Raw genomic sequence first — 17,098 nt, 5'->3', positions numbered from 1 at the left:
AAAGGTTCTCGAGAACGCCTCCTGACAATGACGCCTTCAATTCGGGGTATAAGCGTGAGGATTATCCGGGTTCCCAGACCCAGGTTCACGAGTCGGTAAAGGATCACCCGCAGTGTTCTCCTGGTCCTGGCTGAAGGTCTTCACACGTCTTATTCTCTTCTTCAAAAGAAGGAACGGCTGGGCGGTGTTGAAAAGATCCCCTCCGTATTGTTGGATAAGGATGACGAGAAGCCCTAACATGACAAAGAAGGACATCAACCCAATGAATGATCCGAATGATCGTGATAAGAACGGAACGACCGGCCCCTGCATCGATAAGACGCTTGATGCGAGTGATATAGGAGAAAAGAACAGCTATCAGTTTGTCCAAACGGTTAGTCTTGAATCTTGATTGTCCTGATTTCCCAACAATTGAGAAATCGCTACTTACGAGCACAATCTTGGCCAGATCATTGCTTTTTTGAGTAAGGTGACGCTGTAGTTTTGAGATTTCCAACGACTGCAGACTCCAGTAATTCTGAAGATTGCTCAGTTGACTGGCTTCTTGGGTGTGATACAGCTCAAGCTAGTCACCGAATTATGACCGTCAGCAATGATCTTGTAGCGAAAACAGCGTGATCCGATGACATTGGCAGTGTCCAGGGACTTACATCGTGGATAAGTTCGGCGCACCGAGCTGCCAAGGATTCCAGAGTCTGCTTCAGCGACCCCAGCTCGTTACAAATTAGGCGAATGGCGGTAAGAGACTGGTGGCTGGTGCTTGTTGGATCGCAGAATTCTGCCATTGCCAGGGTTTGGTTTTGAAGGAAATCCTCGATAGCATTGTAGGTTTTCGACAGATCGCGAGCCAGATTCTTTGTAAGCTTACTTACTTGTCTTAATTGAATAAAGGTGCGGCGGACTGCACGATGCTTCTCTGTTTCTGTGTGCGGCACGAAGTCTTCCAGATCCGGCGATGGGTTCTGGCAGATATGTCAGCGGAGCAAAACAGATGTAGAAGGCAACCCAGTCTGCAGTCCGTATGCCGCCATCATGCACCGACCCGACAAGTCATAGCAAATATCAAGAAGCATGCGCCACCGACTGCTTCAGGGAAAGGCTCGGCGACAATACGGCTATGGACGGCAAGAGTAGACGGCAACATACCTCTTCGTAGGCACGAACCTCGTGTTTGAATCTTCCCACAATTTGTTGCCATTCACGCTTCACCTGATTAAGCCGAATCAAAGAGACCTTCAGGAAATATTCTCGGGCATCGTGAGTCGGTGTCTCTGCATTAACACAGCCAAGGGTGAGTGGATCAACACGCATGCCCTCCTCGCCCGTGGAATCTTGACAGTACTCTGACACGGTCTCCTTTCCCTCCATCTCGTAGTAAACATCCACGAAGCAATACGCAACCCATCTCCATTTGTCCGGACCAGTTATCACGAAGGATATTTGTGCTTCACAGAGATATTCGGAGGATTCGGTTGTTGACCGGTTGAGGAAGGAGAGATCCCGGCAAAGCCTCAAACTCGTCCCATCTGAATATTGGCGATGGTCCTTGGGCCTCTCACATGGCTTTTTAAAGGTGCGCAAAGCGTAGAATGGCAAATGGAGCGATAATCGGAATGTGAGCAAGCCTTCGGTCTAGTAAATGGAGAGATCAGGCTCTGACGAGAGTAGTATCATACAGTGCAAAGTGGGTGGTGAAACATACCGAACACTCAATGCCAATCAGAGTCTCACAGGTCAGATGCCTGAAGATGGCAGCTCTTAGGGCACATTCCTGGTGGAGCGTAGCGGTCGCGATGAGCACATGGATGCTCCAACGGTCGAGGTCGGTGACGAATCTGGGTTGCGATTAGAAAGAATGCCAGATGCTAGTGGATGCTTGTGAGTTAGACGTTTACTCACATCAGACGGCGTTCTGCATCAGGCTCGTCAGGCTCATGTCCTTGGCCAGGGTCCGCAGGGGCGGTGTGGCCGGTGCAGTCCACGGCCGCAGGCACTCGAGGTTGGGTGCCAGGCTGGCTCACTAGGCTCGGCTGCTCGGGGCTTGCCGGGTGCTTTGTGGGTCGGACTCGGAGGCGCTAAATGGGTCATTATCAGTCGCCATAATCCTCCATCATGCTCCGTCATTTTTCGTAAACACTGATGAAAGACCCTCTCAGGAAGACATACCGGCTTTCGAAGCGCTTCCAATGCCATTGGCGGGGTCAACGGTCCTAGACCGGCTCTTGCGCCCTCGTTTCCAGGCTCACAACTCCTATCATCTAGCATCATGACTAAGTGATTCTCCGGACAATCTGACAAGCCAGCCTTCCCGCAAAAGCTGTCGACCTCGTCAGCCTGAGGCTGCAATACCTCGGGCTCATTGCGATCCATCATGAAGGCTTGGATCAGACTCTCGTCACCGTCGCGGGAGAAGGTCCTTGAATCGACGTAAGGTGTATTCCATTGTTCGAGATTGAGATCCTGACGAGTCTCAAAGTCCGGCATCCAGTGAATGGAAGTTGAATCCCTCCCACTTTTCCTTCCTTTCTTCCGTCCACCTCCTTTCCCTCTTGCGCTGGTGTTGATCCTCCTCGAACTACATGCAATTGCGAACTGATTTCGAGCTGTCGAGCCATTGGGGCGCATGATTGATGATCAGTGTTAGTGTAGCCTCACAGTGTGCCACAGAAGGTGCATCAACAACGAGATAAATACCAGAATAATCGTGGCTTCATGTGCACATTGACGCCGAAAGTCAGTACGTTCTGCGAAGGAGCCGGATGCCTTGTAGACAAACATCTCCTCGCAAGTGGCAGTCGACAGGCCGGCCTCATCCTAGAGGCGCGAGATCTCTCCACGTCAGTGCCCAATATTGTGTAGGACAGCGTTGGACTGTCAAGGCATCCGGCTCCTTCGCAGGACGTAGCGACCCCCAATACGTCAAGGAGGATGGGGTTGTGCTAGTTCGGTCCATTCCTTCAATACTGAAGAAGGCAAGCTGTGTTTGTCAGTCGTGGCACGATGTGGTTCGAGACACGAAATGAAAGGCCGCAGCTGCTCGTCGACATTGGCCTTGAATGCCACAAGAGCTCTCATCCCATTGAAGACGGGCGTTCTGGACGTCACTGACTACTGGATCCGTTTATCTCAGGCGATCAAAGCAAGATTCGAACCGAACCGAGCCGACCCGTTGGTGCCATACGAGAATCGTATCGAGTCGGGTTGGTGTTTGTTGCATGGTGCGCATGACTACGAGTTCGGCCAGCCTCGACAAGTCGGCCAGTTGTTTCATCGGGCACCTCCTTCGTCTACCACGCTGGATAGCCTCACTTGCTTCCTGGGCCAATGAGCAGGAGCACCGCTGAGACGCATGACCTGGAGTATTGGGACATTTGCTAGGCGTTGCCTTTTCCTCGCGAGCGTAAAAGCGTGTAATGGGAAGATCACATGGCGTGGAGTTGACGAATGATGATGATTTCATACCCCCAGATAACTACCCAAGGCGACATCATGCGGCTCACGGCAAAGCAAGGCACGGAAGATTGTTTGTAATGGCTTCTTAGGGCTTCGGCTCCGCCAGCCTACTCTGTGTGTCTGTACAGTAGCCGCATGATGCCCTTTCATTCATTCGTTCTCGATCTATGGGGATCAAAACCCAATGATTGACTGGTACACCATGTGCATGAAACAGGCTCCGCCAACCCTCCAATGACCAGTCGATATAAAGCTAGTTCAACATCCTCATCCACTTGAGTGCATGTCGGCGGGTCTGCGGTTGCTTAGGTGCCTGGCCAGTTTGCAAGCAGAGACAGTCAGACACTAAAATATGTATATATCCCTGGGCGGGGTATACATTATCTTTTCTTGTCGCTGTCCACGATCAACGGACTTTCTTTCACTTACGCTGCGGACTAACAGGGACGACCAAGGCTATCTAACAGGTCAAAAGTGCAATATGCAGCAGACATGGGTAGAGACACCATTCATCTCCAGCTCTACGTCATCTTTCCGTGCACCGAAGTCTGTCCATGGCCAATTTATCAAGTTGGCCTGCCGACAGGTGAGACGAAGCCCTTGCGCAATGCGACCTCCCGGGGAAGACCGCGATGAGTGGCAGAAACCGACTCAACGCTTCAAATCTCATAACTGGCGTTGCACATGTGCAACATGTGCAGATGCTAGATCGAACAGTGATGCATTTGTTCGATTGCAGGGGCTGCGTTACTGAAGCTCTGTGGTCTCTCGAATACCTACCCGAGAGCTTCTGGGACAGAGCCAAACAGATCAGGGACCAGGAGACACAGAGACACATACCCTCTCCTGCACGAGTTCGGAAATGCCGAGGTCTCTGGAGCCATTGTGAAGGCATCTAAATCGTTGCAACTGGCCTCTCAAGGCTTTGCAAGACTGGATCGCAAAGTGGCTAGAAGTTATCTGGCGATCTTAGGCTGATGTCTCCGAGTCTTGCCTAGATACTGGGTCTAGTTGCCGACTGGAAGATGTCCTGATGTAAGAGCTTCTCAAAGCTCGGCGCAGCTTCCGAACCACTGGCTGGAATGTCTGGAGAGGCCACCGTTGCCACGGGCAAATCGAAAGGACCATCAACAAATAAACGATCCTCAGCAACGTGCACGTTACCTGGCAGCGGTGTGACTTGCCTGGCTTTGTGCAGCGGATTTACGGTCCGATGCATTGGTACAAACTTGAAGATTAGACTTGTTTTTGCCAGCCTGGCAGCAAGAAGTTGCGGTGTGGAGGCTATTACTACGGGCCTGATCCCGGATTTTGAATGAAAACCCACAACCTCACTAGGTGTCTTGCTTCTGATATTGAGAGTTATCATTGCTGAACTGTTATTAGAAAGGGTACGGTCATATTGTCATGGTAAGCAACTAACTTAGCACTAATCACGACCACCTTCATACAGCTAATTCGACATGCCTTGCCCTATAATCCCATAATCCCATAATCCCATCATCGACCCCCCTGCATCTCGGAGCTACCTTTTGCTGACTCATGTTCCCTTTCGAGACATAGTCCACTGACCGTTGCTTCGTTATGAGGATTAGCCACCAACCAAAAAGAAAAAGGTCGCCGTATTCATATGGTCCTGTGTAAGTGCTGCCTGGTCCATTCATCCACCCGTCCAAACTCAAGGTGTCTAAGCCTTGAGTTATCTCGTCCGGTCTTCCTTTTTGCCCTGAGGTATGTGACTGAGCTGGTGTTCCCACTGACGATAGGATGAACGCTGATTGAGCCACTGCTAGTCGAGTATATGGACAAGCCACGAGCTCGGGCTATGGGGTGTATGAGGTGGTCTCCTTAACCGATGAGACAAGGTGACAATGCCCGATCTTAGTGTGATGCCACAGCTCTGATGAATCTAGGATCGCAGGATTTTCAATTTCGTGTTGCGGATTGTCCGTGATTGCCTCTACCAAGGACCATTAAATTTGTCTGACTCGAGGATACTACCAGTGCAAATGCGGCAAAGGCGACATCTCCATCAGAACCGACAAGTGTCCGAGTTGCGGCCACACTCGGGACCAGAGGTGCAAGACTGAAAAAGTGACGAGATGAGCCTTGCTCACGCATAGGGTCATCTAGATGGCGAAATCTTCTCGGCTTCCTCTCTGGTACATAGCTGTTTCATGTCAATGGCCAACCTGCTGTGGCCGATGTCAAGTTGGAAAGGAAACTCATGTTGGAAGTGGTTGGCGATGTCAGATTATGTCAGATTCCAGGAATTCCCAGCCCCCAGGACTAGCCTGGGTATATAGTCAGCGCGTCCCCTAGGACCCTTGGACAGACAACAGAGATTCCTTTTCACACTCAAAGCCTCATACCTTTGACAAGCGAACACCCCAGGGACGGTGCAGTCACTTTTCGGAAAGGGGGTGGCTACCTGTGAAGCACCTAGAGGTGTACCCAAAAATGTTCAGATAGGCAACATTTCATGCTCATTAAAACGGAATAGTTTCTTCATTGTGTCCGCATTAGCATATGTGTACTCTGTAAACGGTAGACCTTCACCCCTGAAGCATGAATCTTCAATCATCCAAGAACGCCCTCTATTTGGCGGATGGCGCAAAACATCCACTCCCCCAATCACTCTTTCTTTCTGAGTTGGTTCTGTAGCAGCTTGGCGAAGGGAAACAGGGAGGCTATCAGCTTGTCCTACACGATTTCTATCAGCAAATAACCGCTAGGAACGAATGTAGACTCACCATCGCCCAATCCGGCAGCAGCCACACAGCGAAGCGAGCAGAGGTCGCACCTCCACCTATCCAGTATTTTCCTGTCGTGCCCTTTTCAACCTCTCGGACGACTTTGGCACCAAACTGCTCTGGAGTGATGCCATCTTTCTGCATTCTGCCGTCGCACAACTCTTCCACGTAGTCGCGAATCCCGTAGTAATATGAGGTCTCAGGGATCTTCGGCGGTCCCATGTTGGTGAAGACATTTGATTTGGTGCCGGCTGTCACAAGGGTCAGGGTCCGAACCCCAAGAGGCGCGAGCTCGAGACGCCATGTTTCGCTCCCGAGGATCGCAGCGGCCTTTGAGCTGTTGTAGATACTCCCGAAGGCTCCAAATGGTACCATGCCACTGACAGATGTGTTATTGACAACATAACCTTTTGCTTTGACCAATAGCGGAGCAAACGCCTGGATCATGGCAAGGAGTGCCCAATAGTTGGTGTCGAATAGCTTCTTGCCCTCTGCAATGGACACATCCAAAGCCGGCATAACCATCAACGAGCCGCTGTTGTTGACCAGGACATCGAGCTTGCCTCCAGTCACTTTACTGACGCTCTCGACAGCCGCAGCGATGGATAGGGAAGACAGGACATCAAGAGTCAGGACAGTGACATTCGGGGCTTTGGTGAGAGACCGCGAGATCTTTGATGGTGTACGCGCTGTTGCAAAGACGTGATATCCCTTTTCATGGAAAGCTTGAGCCAGACCACCACCGATCCCGCCTGCAGAGCAACCGGTTATAAGGACCGACTTGAGTCCTGAAGCCATTCGAGATATCTAGGTAAGGTTCAAAGCCGTGGCTTGGGACCGTTCTTATTCTGGAGAAGGAGGAGGAGGAAAGCAAAGACGCCATGCTAACGAGGAAAGTCACATTACCTTTATACCTGAAAGGGTGGCTCGTACGCAGCGGAGGGCAACCTGGCATTGGAATGCCTGTGGCATATTTCCAGAGTGAGCGCCCTTCTGAAGGAGAAGATCTGTCCGTATGTCGATTCGAGCTAACCTTGCTTCGTATTCCAAGTTGGTGGTGGTGGAGAGGACAAACAGGACAAACAACCACCGACTATGCCTGAAACGGAAAACAATCAAGGACTTGGCACGCCGATAGTTCCTCGCTACAACCTACAACGGACCAAGACGAGGGAGGGAATTAAAGGCCCTCGCACGGCCCCATATAGGCTGCATACCCTCGTCCACATGTCGAGCCTTTACTCATCAAGGCAAACAATCTCAAGAGCCCGTCATGAGCCTTGCCTTCATCAAGTCTAAGAACTTATCTTTTATCGGTCATTGATTGGGATCAGCAAGGATGCATTTCATTGTGACAACCAACATCAAGAAGAAGGCGGATCCAGAGACGCAGAACCTCATCAGGAGTCAGGTTATGATGGGCAAAAACCGGGGCAAATCTCATCGTGCCAAAGGACGAAGAGCCACAAGTTGGGCAGTGGTGGTCGATTCCAAAAGAGGTCCGCCAGTACCATTGGATACATTCATCGAAGCGTACAACTCAGCCATCCCCGGCAGAGTCGGTTCGGATTTGTCCTTGGTACAATTTGCTGCTAAGCTGGACTCGGCCGCGTTTGGGGAGGTGTTGAGATGTGCGTTCGCTCCGGCTCCGCGAAGGTACTAGTTAAGGACAGGGGTGCTGACTTACTGTAAAATTCACTAGTCTTTGACATGGCCGCGAGAGCACTGTTCCCTCTAGTCATGGTGACTGGATTCAGCAACAAGGACATGGAATGGCTGGATCCGCTAAAGTTCGATGCTGCTTATCTTCACGTCACCGTGTTCGCCGCCGAGGTCTTCATGGACAGGGTCTTGGGCCGACGGTATCCTAACGCCAACCAAGATGCGACTGTGCATTTCCTGAAAGGAGTCCACATTCTACGGAAAAGGCTTCTACGGGGAGTCGAGAACACCAAGCCTTCCAATCCCACGATCGCCGTGGTTTTGACCTTGGCCGTAAGTGCATTATTCATGGGTGAAGATGAGACCTTCAAGCACCATATGATGGGCCTGCGCAGGATGGTCAACCTGAGAGGAGGCATAGCTGCCTTCCAAGGTAACAAGCTTCTCACAGAAATCTTTAGGTAATGCAGCAGCCACTGCCCCGTGTCAGATGTCCCTAGTCCCCACCAGCACCTGACTCTCTCTCTCACAGATGTGATATCGGCATGGCAATGCAAAACGGGTCAGAGCCTATCTTCTTCAACGACCCTCTTTCCGAGCCCTTTGTGTCTTACCCCGCCCGGGAGCTGTTGACGATTCGAAACGGTCACGGCATCACAGATTCTCAACGCCACTCAGAAACCTTGCTCCATAAGATGGATGAGAATCTGGTCGAAGCCTGGAGAGTCATGCAGAGATTCTGTTCGATCGTCAATCTCGCTGTGGAAACCCAACAAATGCTTTCGCCGGGACTGCTCTATGATACCATGGCTTCCGTCATGTACCGCCTGCTCCATATGAGTTTTGACCAAGGCTCGGTTGACGAAGCAGTACGGCTCGGCCTGTTGGGATTGACTTATCACATCTTTTTACAGTGGCAGTACCTGAGGTTACCCTATGTTTATTTTCCTTGGGTTTACAAGGATTGCCTTCTACACTCTAAACTTGTGGACGGGGCATCGTCCCAGATCATGCTTTGGTTACTGATGGTTGGAGCCGTTTCAGCATTTACTACATCCGACCACCCATGGCTGATGGTTTGTCTGCGAAAACACATGGACAAATGTCAAGTGAAGTCCTGGAACAGGATGCGGGAAGTCCTGAAGTCGTTCATGTGGGTGGGCCTGCTCCATGACAAGCCGGGGAAGGAAGTCTTTGATTCTGTCTTGTCATGATTGTCTCTTCGGATCACACTACGCCGAGAATCGACTGGTCGAGGGCGACGGATTGGAGGCGCGCTTTGGAATGGATTGATATTGACATAATACCAGTATAGCCGGCTTATTCGTGTTTGCCGCCGTGCTCTTGTACAATTGAACTGTCCTAGCGTGGTGAAGTGACCCTCAACGAAAGGGGTAAGCCGGCGAGTTGTATGCTGAATTGAACAAGTCATTCGCAAGACAACACCGATGATCCCAACAAACCCCCTCCTTTGTGTCTTTCCCTTTCCATTGTACCTCCGCATAGCACCCTAAGTTAATGACTACTTGAAGTCACGCAGCAACTACCCATGCCGCAGACCTCCCTCATCATGAAATAGCTGCCTGACTGGCCCTCAGCCCTCCAACCACAGTGAACGACAAAATCGGCGATATAGCATACGACAACTGTGGGGCCAACCATAGATTAGCTTAGCATTGATGGCATCTAGGTCTCAAACCACGACGATCTGAAGAAAGGAAAGCGCACTCACAGTCAACAATTTCGCAATGTTCGTCTCGTCTGCCTCCTCTGCGTCCGAAACTTGGATCAGCGTGATCAACTTCATAGCCGGTGGTCCTGTGCCTTCAATCAGCAATTTTCCGATATCGCTAGCGAACAGAACAGAAACACATTGGCAATACATACCAGTAGGCATCAACATCATGGCAAACCACAACATGGGATCCGAGCCCAGGATATCCGTCCTCGTGGCCAGCGCGTAGATGACCGAAATCGACACCGCAGGCCAGACGACGAACCGAACCACCATAATGAACGTCACCGTGACCCAATAAGGCAGCTTCGACCTCGCATCTACTGCTGCGCGGCCATCACCACCACCAGTACTAGTAGTAGTATCCGCTCTTCTGGCATCGCGCATCGCCGTGTAAAGTGACACACCCGCCACGACCACGGGTAGCGGGACGAACAAGCCGCCAATGCTCTGCCATGAGGACGTGAGCCACGCCGTGAATATCCCACCTTGGTACGTATCATTGAAGAACGCGCGGTGTAGCTGCGGAACCAGCCCGATCACCGCTCCAACGATCGCACCAAGCAATGGCGCGTTGAAAAAGTCCGAGATGAAAAGCAACCACCACTTCGCCCGCGGGCCCAGTCTGGTCCAATGCTTCTTCGGCACCATACTCGGGCGGCGCTTCAACTCGGGCGGCGGTCCCTCCCAGGACAAGGACAAGACGCTGGCCCTCCTGGTCGATGGGAAGAAAGTGTTGGGCGCAAACGATATCGTACTTGCTCGCCGATTCAACAGCCCCGTGCGCTCATCGTCGTTGTCATTGTCGTCGTTTTCCTCACCAGCCCTTCCCGCTTCCCTCTCCTGCACTCTATCCTCATCACCATTTTCGTCCTGGTTGTACCCACCACTCTTTCCCTCATCCTCCTCCTCTTCGGCGGCATGCTCACTATCGATCAATCTCGGCCCCACCGCGAACGTGAGACAACTCGAGATGGTCGCAAACACCAAAAAGTAACTCTTGGCCCTTTCCACTGCGTCTTTCGTGCTCTCGCCGCTTCCCTCGGTGATCAAACTGCGCAGGATCCCCGTCTGTTCCAACGCCCCTATCAAAAGCAGCGGGTAACTCGTTGTGTTGTTGAACATGAGCGCCACCGTCGTCCAGTCCGGCATGCCGAGCCACAAGTGCGCCACCACCCCGACCACGAAGCTCACGAGGTGGCATATGATGGCCCAGATCAGTATCGTCAGGTACCGCCCCGCCGAGCCCGAGTGCAATTCGCTGCCTATCTTCGTAACCAATAAAGCCGGTAGGAACATGCGCACGCACACCTTCGAAATGGCCTTTGTGTTGGCCGGCGTGAGGAGCTTCAGGTGCGCCGCCACGCCGCCGTAGAAGATCACCAGCAAGACGGACATGCTGGCTTGGATCGCAGCCAGAAACGAGTCGACCAGCCCTGTAGGTGCCATCTTCCTTTACCCGATACTCTGGTAGTTGATTTATAATTTTTTTTATGGTCGCGCGAAAGTAGACGGGCGGAAATTCAGACCTGGAAGATGAGAGCACTAGGAGCAAAGAAGAGGGGAGAGAAGCCGGCGACCGCGACTTCAAGTATGCATTTATATCAGGGCCGGTCAGGGCCAGCTGTGCTCCGCTCCTACCTCCGAAGATAGGCTAGACAGAGGCACCGATGGCCCCATCATGCCCTCGATGGTGCAATCGGAGTACCACCAACCAGACGTGCTGAGCTGAACCGGGCAGATCTGATCGGCTACAGAGGACGATTGGATGTGGGGGGAAACATGCACGTAGAGTAGTTAGATGTGTTATTTCGCCAATGCTTTTCGCCAGATGATTTCGGCTCGGATTGCCATGATTTTCGAAGCTTCAAGCGATTGCTTGACGCTCTACAGTAGCTTGGCGGATACTCCATACATACCATCGGCATGGGAGGTTTCATAACGTGACCACCTCGAAGCATGAACAAGAGGGCAAAGGACAATTCTGCGAGAACAACATCTTCCCCTCTTCTCCTCAAGATCAATAGCTGAACACAAATCGTTGGAAAACGCAGAGTATCGTTTGGTAACAAAATTCGATTCAATCTCTTGCTCTTCTATCGCTGAGGTGTGAAGGCCCAGATAAATATCTACCACCTGGTACCGTATCATGGCAACAGTCATCACTCCCCTCCCTGAGATTCTTCAATAATGTCATCGCATCATTTTGATAAACATTTTTCCAATCCTAATGAAACGAGCTCTTCATTAATGATTGGCGCAAAAGGTATCCCGCCCTTTCAATGGTCGAACAGAAAAGTACAACAAGCTGAAGCGCTCAGATGCCGGCTCCCGTTCCCGAATGTGAGTAACAATAACTCGACCGACCTGCTGAGATGGGGTATTTGGAAATGAACAAAAACAATCAAAGATGCAAGACAGACAGTATTCTAGTCAGTCGCGTTGGAAAATTTCGTCAACAGATTCACATGAATAACATGGCACTTTCCCGCCGCTTGGCCTTGACACTGGCCGCATTCTCAGGGACGAGCATGTTGTTCGCACCTCCGTATCTATTACTGCCTTGTGGTGGTTGTGGTGGCGGATAACGTGGTTGCATGGGCATGTTGTGTGGTACAGAAACATAGCTTCGAGTCTCGTAAGAAGGGTGGATAGGAGAGAAGCCAACATCGCTTGTCGTGTCGAGATGCTGCTCAGAGTGGCCATGAAACGCTGCCGTCATTGCCGCGTTCTGGGAGAAAGTGCTTTGGTTGTATGCTGGAGTTGGCAGATCAGTAAACATCATCCGCCGTGGTGATCTGATGTCCTCAGGGGTCAGAGCACCATCACGATCAATCTCGGCCGATTGAATAGACCCCTGGTCGCTCGGTTTCTCGAAGATAGCATCAAATTCCGTCAAGAACATCGCAAATACGGGTGCTGGGATATTGAGAGTAGGCGAGAACACAATCCCCACGTTCTTGACGCTCATCTTGTTACGATCCGAGTTCTGTACTACCTCGAGCAAGTAGTGAGAAAGTGTCCGCAACAAGGAGAAGTTGGCGGCTGGCAGTTGATGTACCAAGCCATTGTATGCCGCAATCTTCTGACCCTTCTCATGCAGCTCGAGGACCTTGATGAATTCCAGGTGGAGCTCTCGGGTCAATATTGTGGACGGCAATTCACGGAGATAGGTCTTGAAAAGAGAGGCGACTGCATGCACATCGTAGTCTTCCTCATCTGCCAGCAAGTCAACGTCGCCCTCGGTGTTGAACCTGTCCTTGAGGAGTCGAATCACGATATTGGAACCGCTGAGACGGAATAATCCTTCTTCGTTGGCGGCATTCTTAGCTCGAAGGTATTCAATGCATCGGTACACCACTGCAGGAAGATATACATCCACGTCGGGGGGGCAATAATACTCGACCGCTTCCTGAAGCTGCATGCCAAACACAGGTCTCACATGCCCGCCTCGGTGAGTATTCAGGTCCGACCGCTTGGGCTGCGCCGCTTGAGGTGCTGATGCTAAGTGCTCATAGGACGATTTCCGGAAGTGATTGAATAGATTCCGCTTCTTCTGCTCTCGTTCCTTGCTACCACCGTGCCCAACAGACTTGTTGCCCCAGAGCCCAGCATCTGAAATGACCGCCCCATTCATCGGGCCTGAAATGTTAACAGGCTTGGGTGGTGGATCTTGTGCAAAGTCGGAAGTATGACTCGATGCATTCGACGGCGAAGGCGTGTCGCCTTGGAACTGGTGGAGTTGTGGGCTGGCAGAGGGATTCGAGCCGCCGTCCTCAACGGCAGCCTTTGAACCAGGTTTGACGTCCTTGGTGTGTGACGATTGCACACCCGCACCGTACTGTGACTTGGGCTCCGGAGGCCTTTCGTCAATGTAGTGAAGCAGAGTCTCCACCCACTCATCTCGTTCAAAGTCACTTTCTGCACAGAGTACATGACGAACATAGCTGCTCATGTCCTTGCGTTTAGGTTCTAGGATGAGGAATGCGTGCCGATATTGATTCTCCGTGTCGACCTCTGCATTTGAGCCAGGTTCTGTCTGAGTTTGTCGGCCAATCCGTGCATTGAGCAATTTGATGGTCCCCAAGTGAGCTCCACCTGGTGCTTCGAAGTACCTCAACTCAGGACTGTCCAGAACGAAGTATCGTGATTTCCATCCCCCGAAGTTCTTGCCTTTCTTTGTTAGATAGCCAGATTTTGTTGGAATGCCAGCACTGGTTGGCGGTGCTGGTTTGCTCTGCGAATCTTCACCTTTCTGAACAGGAAGACTGAGTTGAGGGTCCACTACGTCCGTAGATAAGAATCTACATATGACTGCAGCTGCTTGCTCATCCATTGGGGTATCGAGGAGCTCTTCAAAATATGCCTCTACAGCAGCCCTCCGTGCATCAATCACAACTGGAGAGTGACCGGAGAATAGTTTCCGATCTGGAAGTTTCGGCAGATCTGAACATCGAGTTCGAAGATGTTGCTCGAGACTTGGGAGAGAATATGGTACTTTCTCGATACGCCAGAGTTCGGATGCAGTTGCTCGCTCAAAGATGGACAAGCTGAACACCGAAGCTTCCTCAGGTGCCTTGATCCCAAGTACGCTATTTCTTGAGGGGCGCAATCGTGAGGAAGCGACCTTGATCTGAATAGAAGGGAGGGCGTTTGGAGGCAGCAAAAAGTCAGGCCAGGTGGGACTGACTAGTGAACGATTGACTGGTGGTGTCTCGTTCGGACTCAAAGGCGACTCATGAGTCTGAGTTGGACCAGAAGCGTCTTTGACGTTTTTGGTGTCCATCTTCGCCAGAGGTGATGGTCCGACCTTTTTCTGACTCTGCGGAGCAGGCGCCTCTTGACCGGGTGTAGTTGGCATAGGGAGGGCTTGTTTAGGTGCTCGCGGCGACAAGGGAAAATTGCCTTTTGGAGCCCGGGGCGACATAGGAAGTGCAGCTCCCATATTAGCAAACGGACGAGGACTCATGGGGAGACCAGGGCTTCGCAAGGGCACCGATAGCTGGGTTGATGATCCCACCGACAGTGTCGACGTGGGGGAGAGATGATCTTGTGGTTTCGGCTGCGGCTGGGTCAAGGGCTCTGTCGTAGGTAAGTTGGATGGCGGAAGAGGCATGTCTTCGAGAACGTCTGCTGTCTCCCCCTTTGCCTTCTTCTCCTTTTTGGAACGGCTCCGCGCTTCTTGTTCTTTGATGACTAGTAGCTCACGTTCGCGATCATCTTCCTCGCGCGTTTTTCGTCTGCCACGTTCTAGAAGGCTCCTGTCTTCATCGTCATCTCCATCACTGATGACGACTTCAGCAATGGGTATGTCCTCCTTTGCTGGACGCAGATCAAGAGGTCGTGGAGCAGCTTTTCTGGAAGCCTGGAAAGACTTTGGAGGCTTATCTGAGAGTGGCGTTGCTTCGGTCACTGCGAACATAGGCTGTGCCAAATTTGTGGCTAAGCTTTGCATCTTGGGTGCCTGCTGCAGGTGAAGAGGAGAGGGCATCATGGCAGGATCTATAGGCGAGCTCTGTGTTTGTGCATTGGGGTTCTTGCTGGGTGTCTGCTCCTCAGCTCTCGATTTCGAATCAGGTCCGGGCAGAACATTGGCCTCTCTCGATGTGGCCGAAACATCCCCATCAGATCGAGGCGAGTCGCCATCATCGAAGCGAATATCGGCCGGGACAGCTGAAGTTTGTGATTGTAAATCTTTGGCCTTCTTCCTGTAGCGGTCCCTCTCTTTTGACACCCGCTCCAGGTCTTTGTTCAAGCCTAGCAACAGAGTTCGTTGTTTGTCCACTAGTTTCCATAGCTGCGCATTCTGAGCTGCGGCGTGATTCTTGTCCCTCAGAAGATGCAGCACAAGGTTCTCTGCCGAGCCCGCAGTCGCTATAAGATTCAAGACTTCTTCCCGGGACAGTTCCTTTGCCTCGCCCGGCTGCTTTTGAACGTTCGAAGTGATGGAAATACTCGAGATGGCGGAGTCTATTGAGGAAGTCCGTGGCATGTCTGTCAGTGGCGGTGCGCTCGTTGAAATCGGTGCATAGGTTTTAGGAGACTCGGAGAGAGGGTTTGGAGAGTCGTCTTTCGATTCTTCGAACGTAAATGTGATATCTGGCGTCGGGCCCCAGCCGCTTGTGCTGTGTCCTCCTCCGGCCAAGGCAGACTTGCCCTGCGGTATGTTTACGGGAGAGCTGCTGGGAAGGGCATCAGACTCCGTGCTCGACTGTTCCGAATTGTAAGTCTCCTCCGCCTTTATTGATTGACCAGGACCAGGCCTCGAGCTGGACAAAGAGCTCAAGTAATCTCGGGGAATCAGATTGTTGCCCAGCACATTTTGAGCAGGTCTGCGTGTGGCCGAGATGTATGTGTGAGGGTCAGCCAGCGAAGGAGACGAAACGTTGGCGGCTGTTGGGTTCAAACGGGTCTGGGGAGAGCGGGAGGTTGTGTCGCTGACCGCTGACATATCGGGAAACAATTGTTTGGCCACATGAGGAACCCAAAATTCTGGCCTCAGGCCATCGGGATCAGGGGAGAACACTTGGAGACCGCTGACAGGCCAGCTGCAGACGGCGGCGTGGGAATGAGGGTGAAGAAGGTGTAGGATCGCGCGGACGGTCTAACGACAAGTGTAAGAGGTTCGTCCGCTGACGCTCCTGGAATTGCCTGGAGCGACTCAGAGCCGGAACAAACGACAAGCTTCAGTTGTGCATGTAAGCGCCGGGAGAAGACGCAGAAGTCTGGAAGGGTCGATGATTGGACTCAGGTGGTTTTGAAGGAGGGTTGCCCTTTTCGATGATGGCGGTGATGGAGGGCATTGATACGGTAATCCAGTGAACCCCCTGGTATCCCTACGATTCATGCCAGCTCGTGAAGAGGTGGATGCAGGTGATCTTCGGCCTCGTATTTTGAGTCTCTGGTTTGATTATTTTAAGTGGACTCACACATGCTTGACATGAAACCGATACCTAAAATGAATAGGCAGGCCGTGGCAGGTGCCTATGGTATGCGCCTACCAGACACTTATCACATCAAATACGGAGTAGGCGAATTGCCTCCACCACCTATTCCACCGCTGCTGCAACAACATCTGCCGGCGAGCTTGGCTGCTATCTCTTGATGCGTTTTCAGTTTGGCAGGTATTTAACAAAAGTCCTTTGCTACATAAGTGTTTGCTGAAGACAGAAGCGGCATTTCCCACGAGCCCCAGGTATGTTAGTAGTTAATTACTTGGAATCGGTTTCAGATGCATCAGGAGAGGTTCAAACAACCGCCTCCTGCATGAAACAAACATTCTTCTGCTGATTGGATTCGGAAGGGACCCTATCTAGCTAGCCCTGGGCACCGCAACCTGCTCGTAAAATTATCCTGTACGGAGTTGTACTGGAGGCATAACCAGTACCGAGACCGCTCCCTCGTGCGCAATGTGGCTGATTAAATCCACTTAGCACCACGGAGCAGTCGTACTCCGTAAATCATCTGTCTTCAAGCGGTGCGCGATCTCAAAGAT

General features: G+C 51.7%; 5 protein-coding genes across 6 annotated transcripts; 1 reads left to right on the top strand and 4 right to left on the bottom strand.

Annotated features, from left to right (window-relative positions):
• Positions 1-36: 36 nt before the first annotated feature.
• PV05_01999 (uncharacterized protein) lies at positions 37-2,625 on the bottom strand (the record flags this gene model as incomplete). Its single annotated transcript, XM_013467063.1, has 7 exons — positions 37-354; positions 431-565; positions 651-962; positions 1,147-1,632; positions 1,703-1,835; positions 1,900-2,075; positions 2,167-2,625. 7 exons carry the CDS (start codon positions 2,623-2,625, stop codon positions 37-39), a joined length of 2,019 nt encoding a protein of 672 aa, XP_013322517.1.
• Positions 2,626-5,952: 3,327 nt separating this feature from the next.
• On the bottom strand, positions 5,953-7,087 carry PV05_01998 (uncharacterized protein). Its single transcript, XM_013467062.1, has 2 exons — positions 6,207-7,087; positions 5,953-6,156 (listed from the first exon to the last, which is right to left on the bottom strand). Exons 1-2 carry the CDS (start codon positions 7,002-7,004, stop codon positions 6,088-6,090), a joined length of 867 nt encoding a protein of 288 aa, XP_013322516.1. The 5' UTR covers positions 7,005-7,087; the 3' UTR covers positions 5,953-6,087.
• Positions 7,088-7,409: 322 nt separating this feature from the next.
• On the top strand, positions 7,410-9,260 carry PV05_01997. 2 transcript variants are annotated; one of them, XM_013467061.1, is made up of 3 exons: positions 7,410-7,837; positions 7,909-8,329; positions 8,401-9,260. In XM_013467061.1, the coding sequence occupies exons 1-3, from the start codon at positions 7,546-7,548 to the stop codon at positions 9,080-9,082; spliced, it is 1,395 nt and encodes a 464-aa protein (XP_013322515.1). In that variant the 5' UTR covers positions 7,410-7,545; the 3' UTR covers positions 9,083-9,260. The 2 variants fall into 2 exon arrangements, with proteins under 2 accessions (XP_013322515.1, XP_013322514.1); XM_013467060.1 differs by having other exon boundaries at positions 7,410-8,329.
• PV05_01996 (uncharacterized protein) lies at positions 9,145-11,176 on the bottom strand. The gene is made up of 3 exons (XM_013467059.1): positions 9,756-11,176; positions 9,601-9,686; positions 9,145-9,514 (listed from the first exon to the last, which is right to left on the bottom strand). The coding sequence occupies exons 1-3, from the start codon at positions 11,050-11,052 to the stop codon at positions 9,437-9,439; spliced, it is 1,461 nt and encodes a 486-aa protein (XP_013322513.1). The 5' UTR covers positions 11,053-11,176; the 3' UTR covers positions 9,145-9,436.
• A 483-nt stretch (positions 11,177-11,659) lies between these two features.
• On the bottom strand, positions 11,660-16,528 carry PV05_01995 (uncharacterized protein). The gene has a single exon (XM_013467058.1). It carries the CDS (start codon positions 16,052-16,054, stop codon positions 12,068-12,070), a length of 3,987 nt encoding a protein of 1,328 aa, XP_013322512.1. The 5' UTR covers positions 16,055-16,528; the 3' UTR covers positions 11,660-12,067.
• Between the last annotated feature and the right edge of the window lie 570 nt (positions 16,529-17,098).

Source organism: Exophiala xenobiotica, assembly GCF_000835505.1.
Source record: "Exophiala xenobiotica strain CBS 118157 unplaced genomic scaffold supercont1.1, whole genome shotgun sequence".
NCBI classification, from domain to species: domain Eukaryota; kingdom Fungi; phylum Ascomycota; class Eurotiomycetes; order Chaetothyriales; family Herpotrichiellaceae; genus Exophiala; species Exophiala xenobiotica.
This window is presented reverse-complemented; position numbering and strand designations above follow the sequence as displayed.

What these genes read in the sequence shown, in the direction of transcription:
- PV05_01995 (XM_013467058.1), bottom strand. Translation starts at nt 16,054, where the DNA reads ATGTCAGCGGTCAGCGACACAACCTCCCGCTCTCCCCAGACCCGTTTG.
- PV05_01996 (XM_013467059.1), bottom strand. Translation starts at nt 11,052, where the DNA reads ATGGCACCTACAGGGCTGGTCGACTCGTTTCTGGCTGCGATCCAAGCC. An exon ending in CATGATGTTGATGCCTACTG is followed by an intron (nt 9,687 to 9,755) that starts GTATGTATTGCC and finishes TTGAAGGCACAG; the next exon opens with GACCACCGGCTATGAAGTTG. An exon ending in ACATTGCGAAATTGTTGACT is followed by an intron (nt 9,515 to 9,600) that starts GTGAGTGCGCTT and finishes TTGGCCCCACAG; the next exon opens with TTGTCGTATGCTATATCGCC.
- PV05_01998 (XM_013467062.1), bottom strand. Translation starts at nt 7,004, where the DNA reads ATGGCTTCAGGACTCAAGTCGGTCCTTATAACCGGTTGCTCTGCAGGC. An exon ending in TGCTGCCGGATTGGGCGATG is followed by an intron (nt 6,157 to 6,206) that starts GTGAGTCTACAT and finishes GAAATCGTGTAG; the next exon opens with GACAAGCTGATAGCCTCCCT.
- PV05_01997 (XM_013467061.1), top strand. Translation starts at nt 7,546, where the DNA reads ATGCATTTCATTGTGACAACCAACATCAAGAAGAAGGCGGATCCAGAG. An exon ending in GTTTGGGGAGGTGTTGAGAT is followed by an intron (nt 7,838 to 7,908) that starts GTGCGTTCGCTC and finishes AAAATTCACTAG; the next exon opens with TCTTTGACATGGCCGCGAGA. An exon ending in CTTCTCACAGAAATCTTTAG is followed by an intron (nt 8,330 to 8,400) that starts GTAATGCAGCAG and finishes TCTCTCTCACAG; the next exon opens with ATGTGATATCGGCATGGCAA.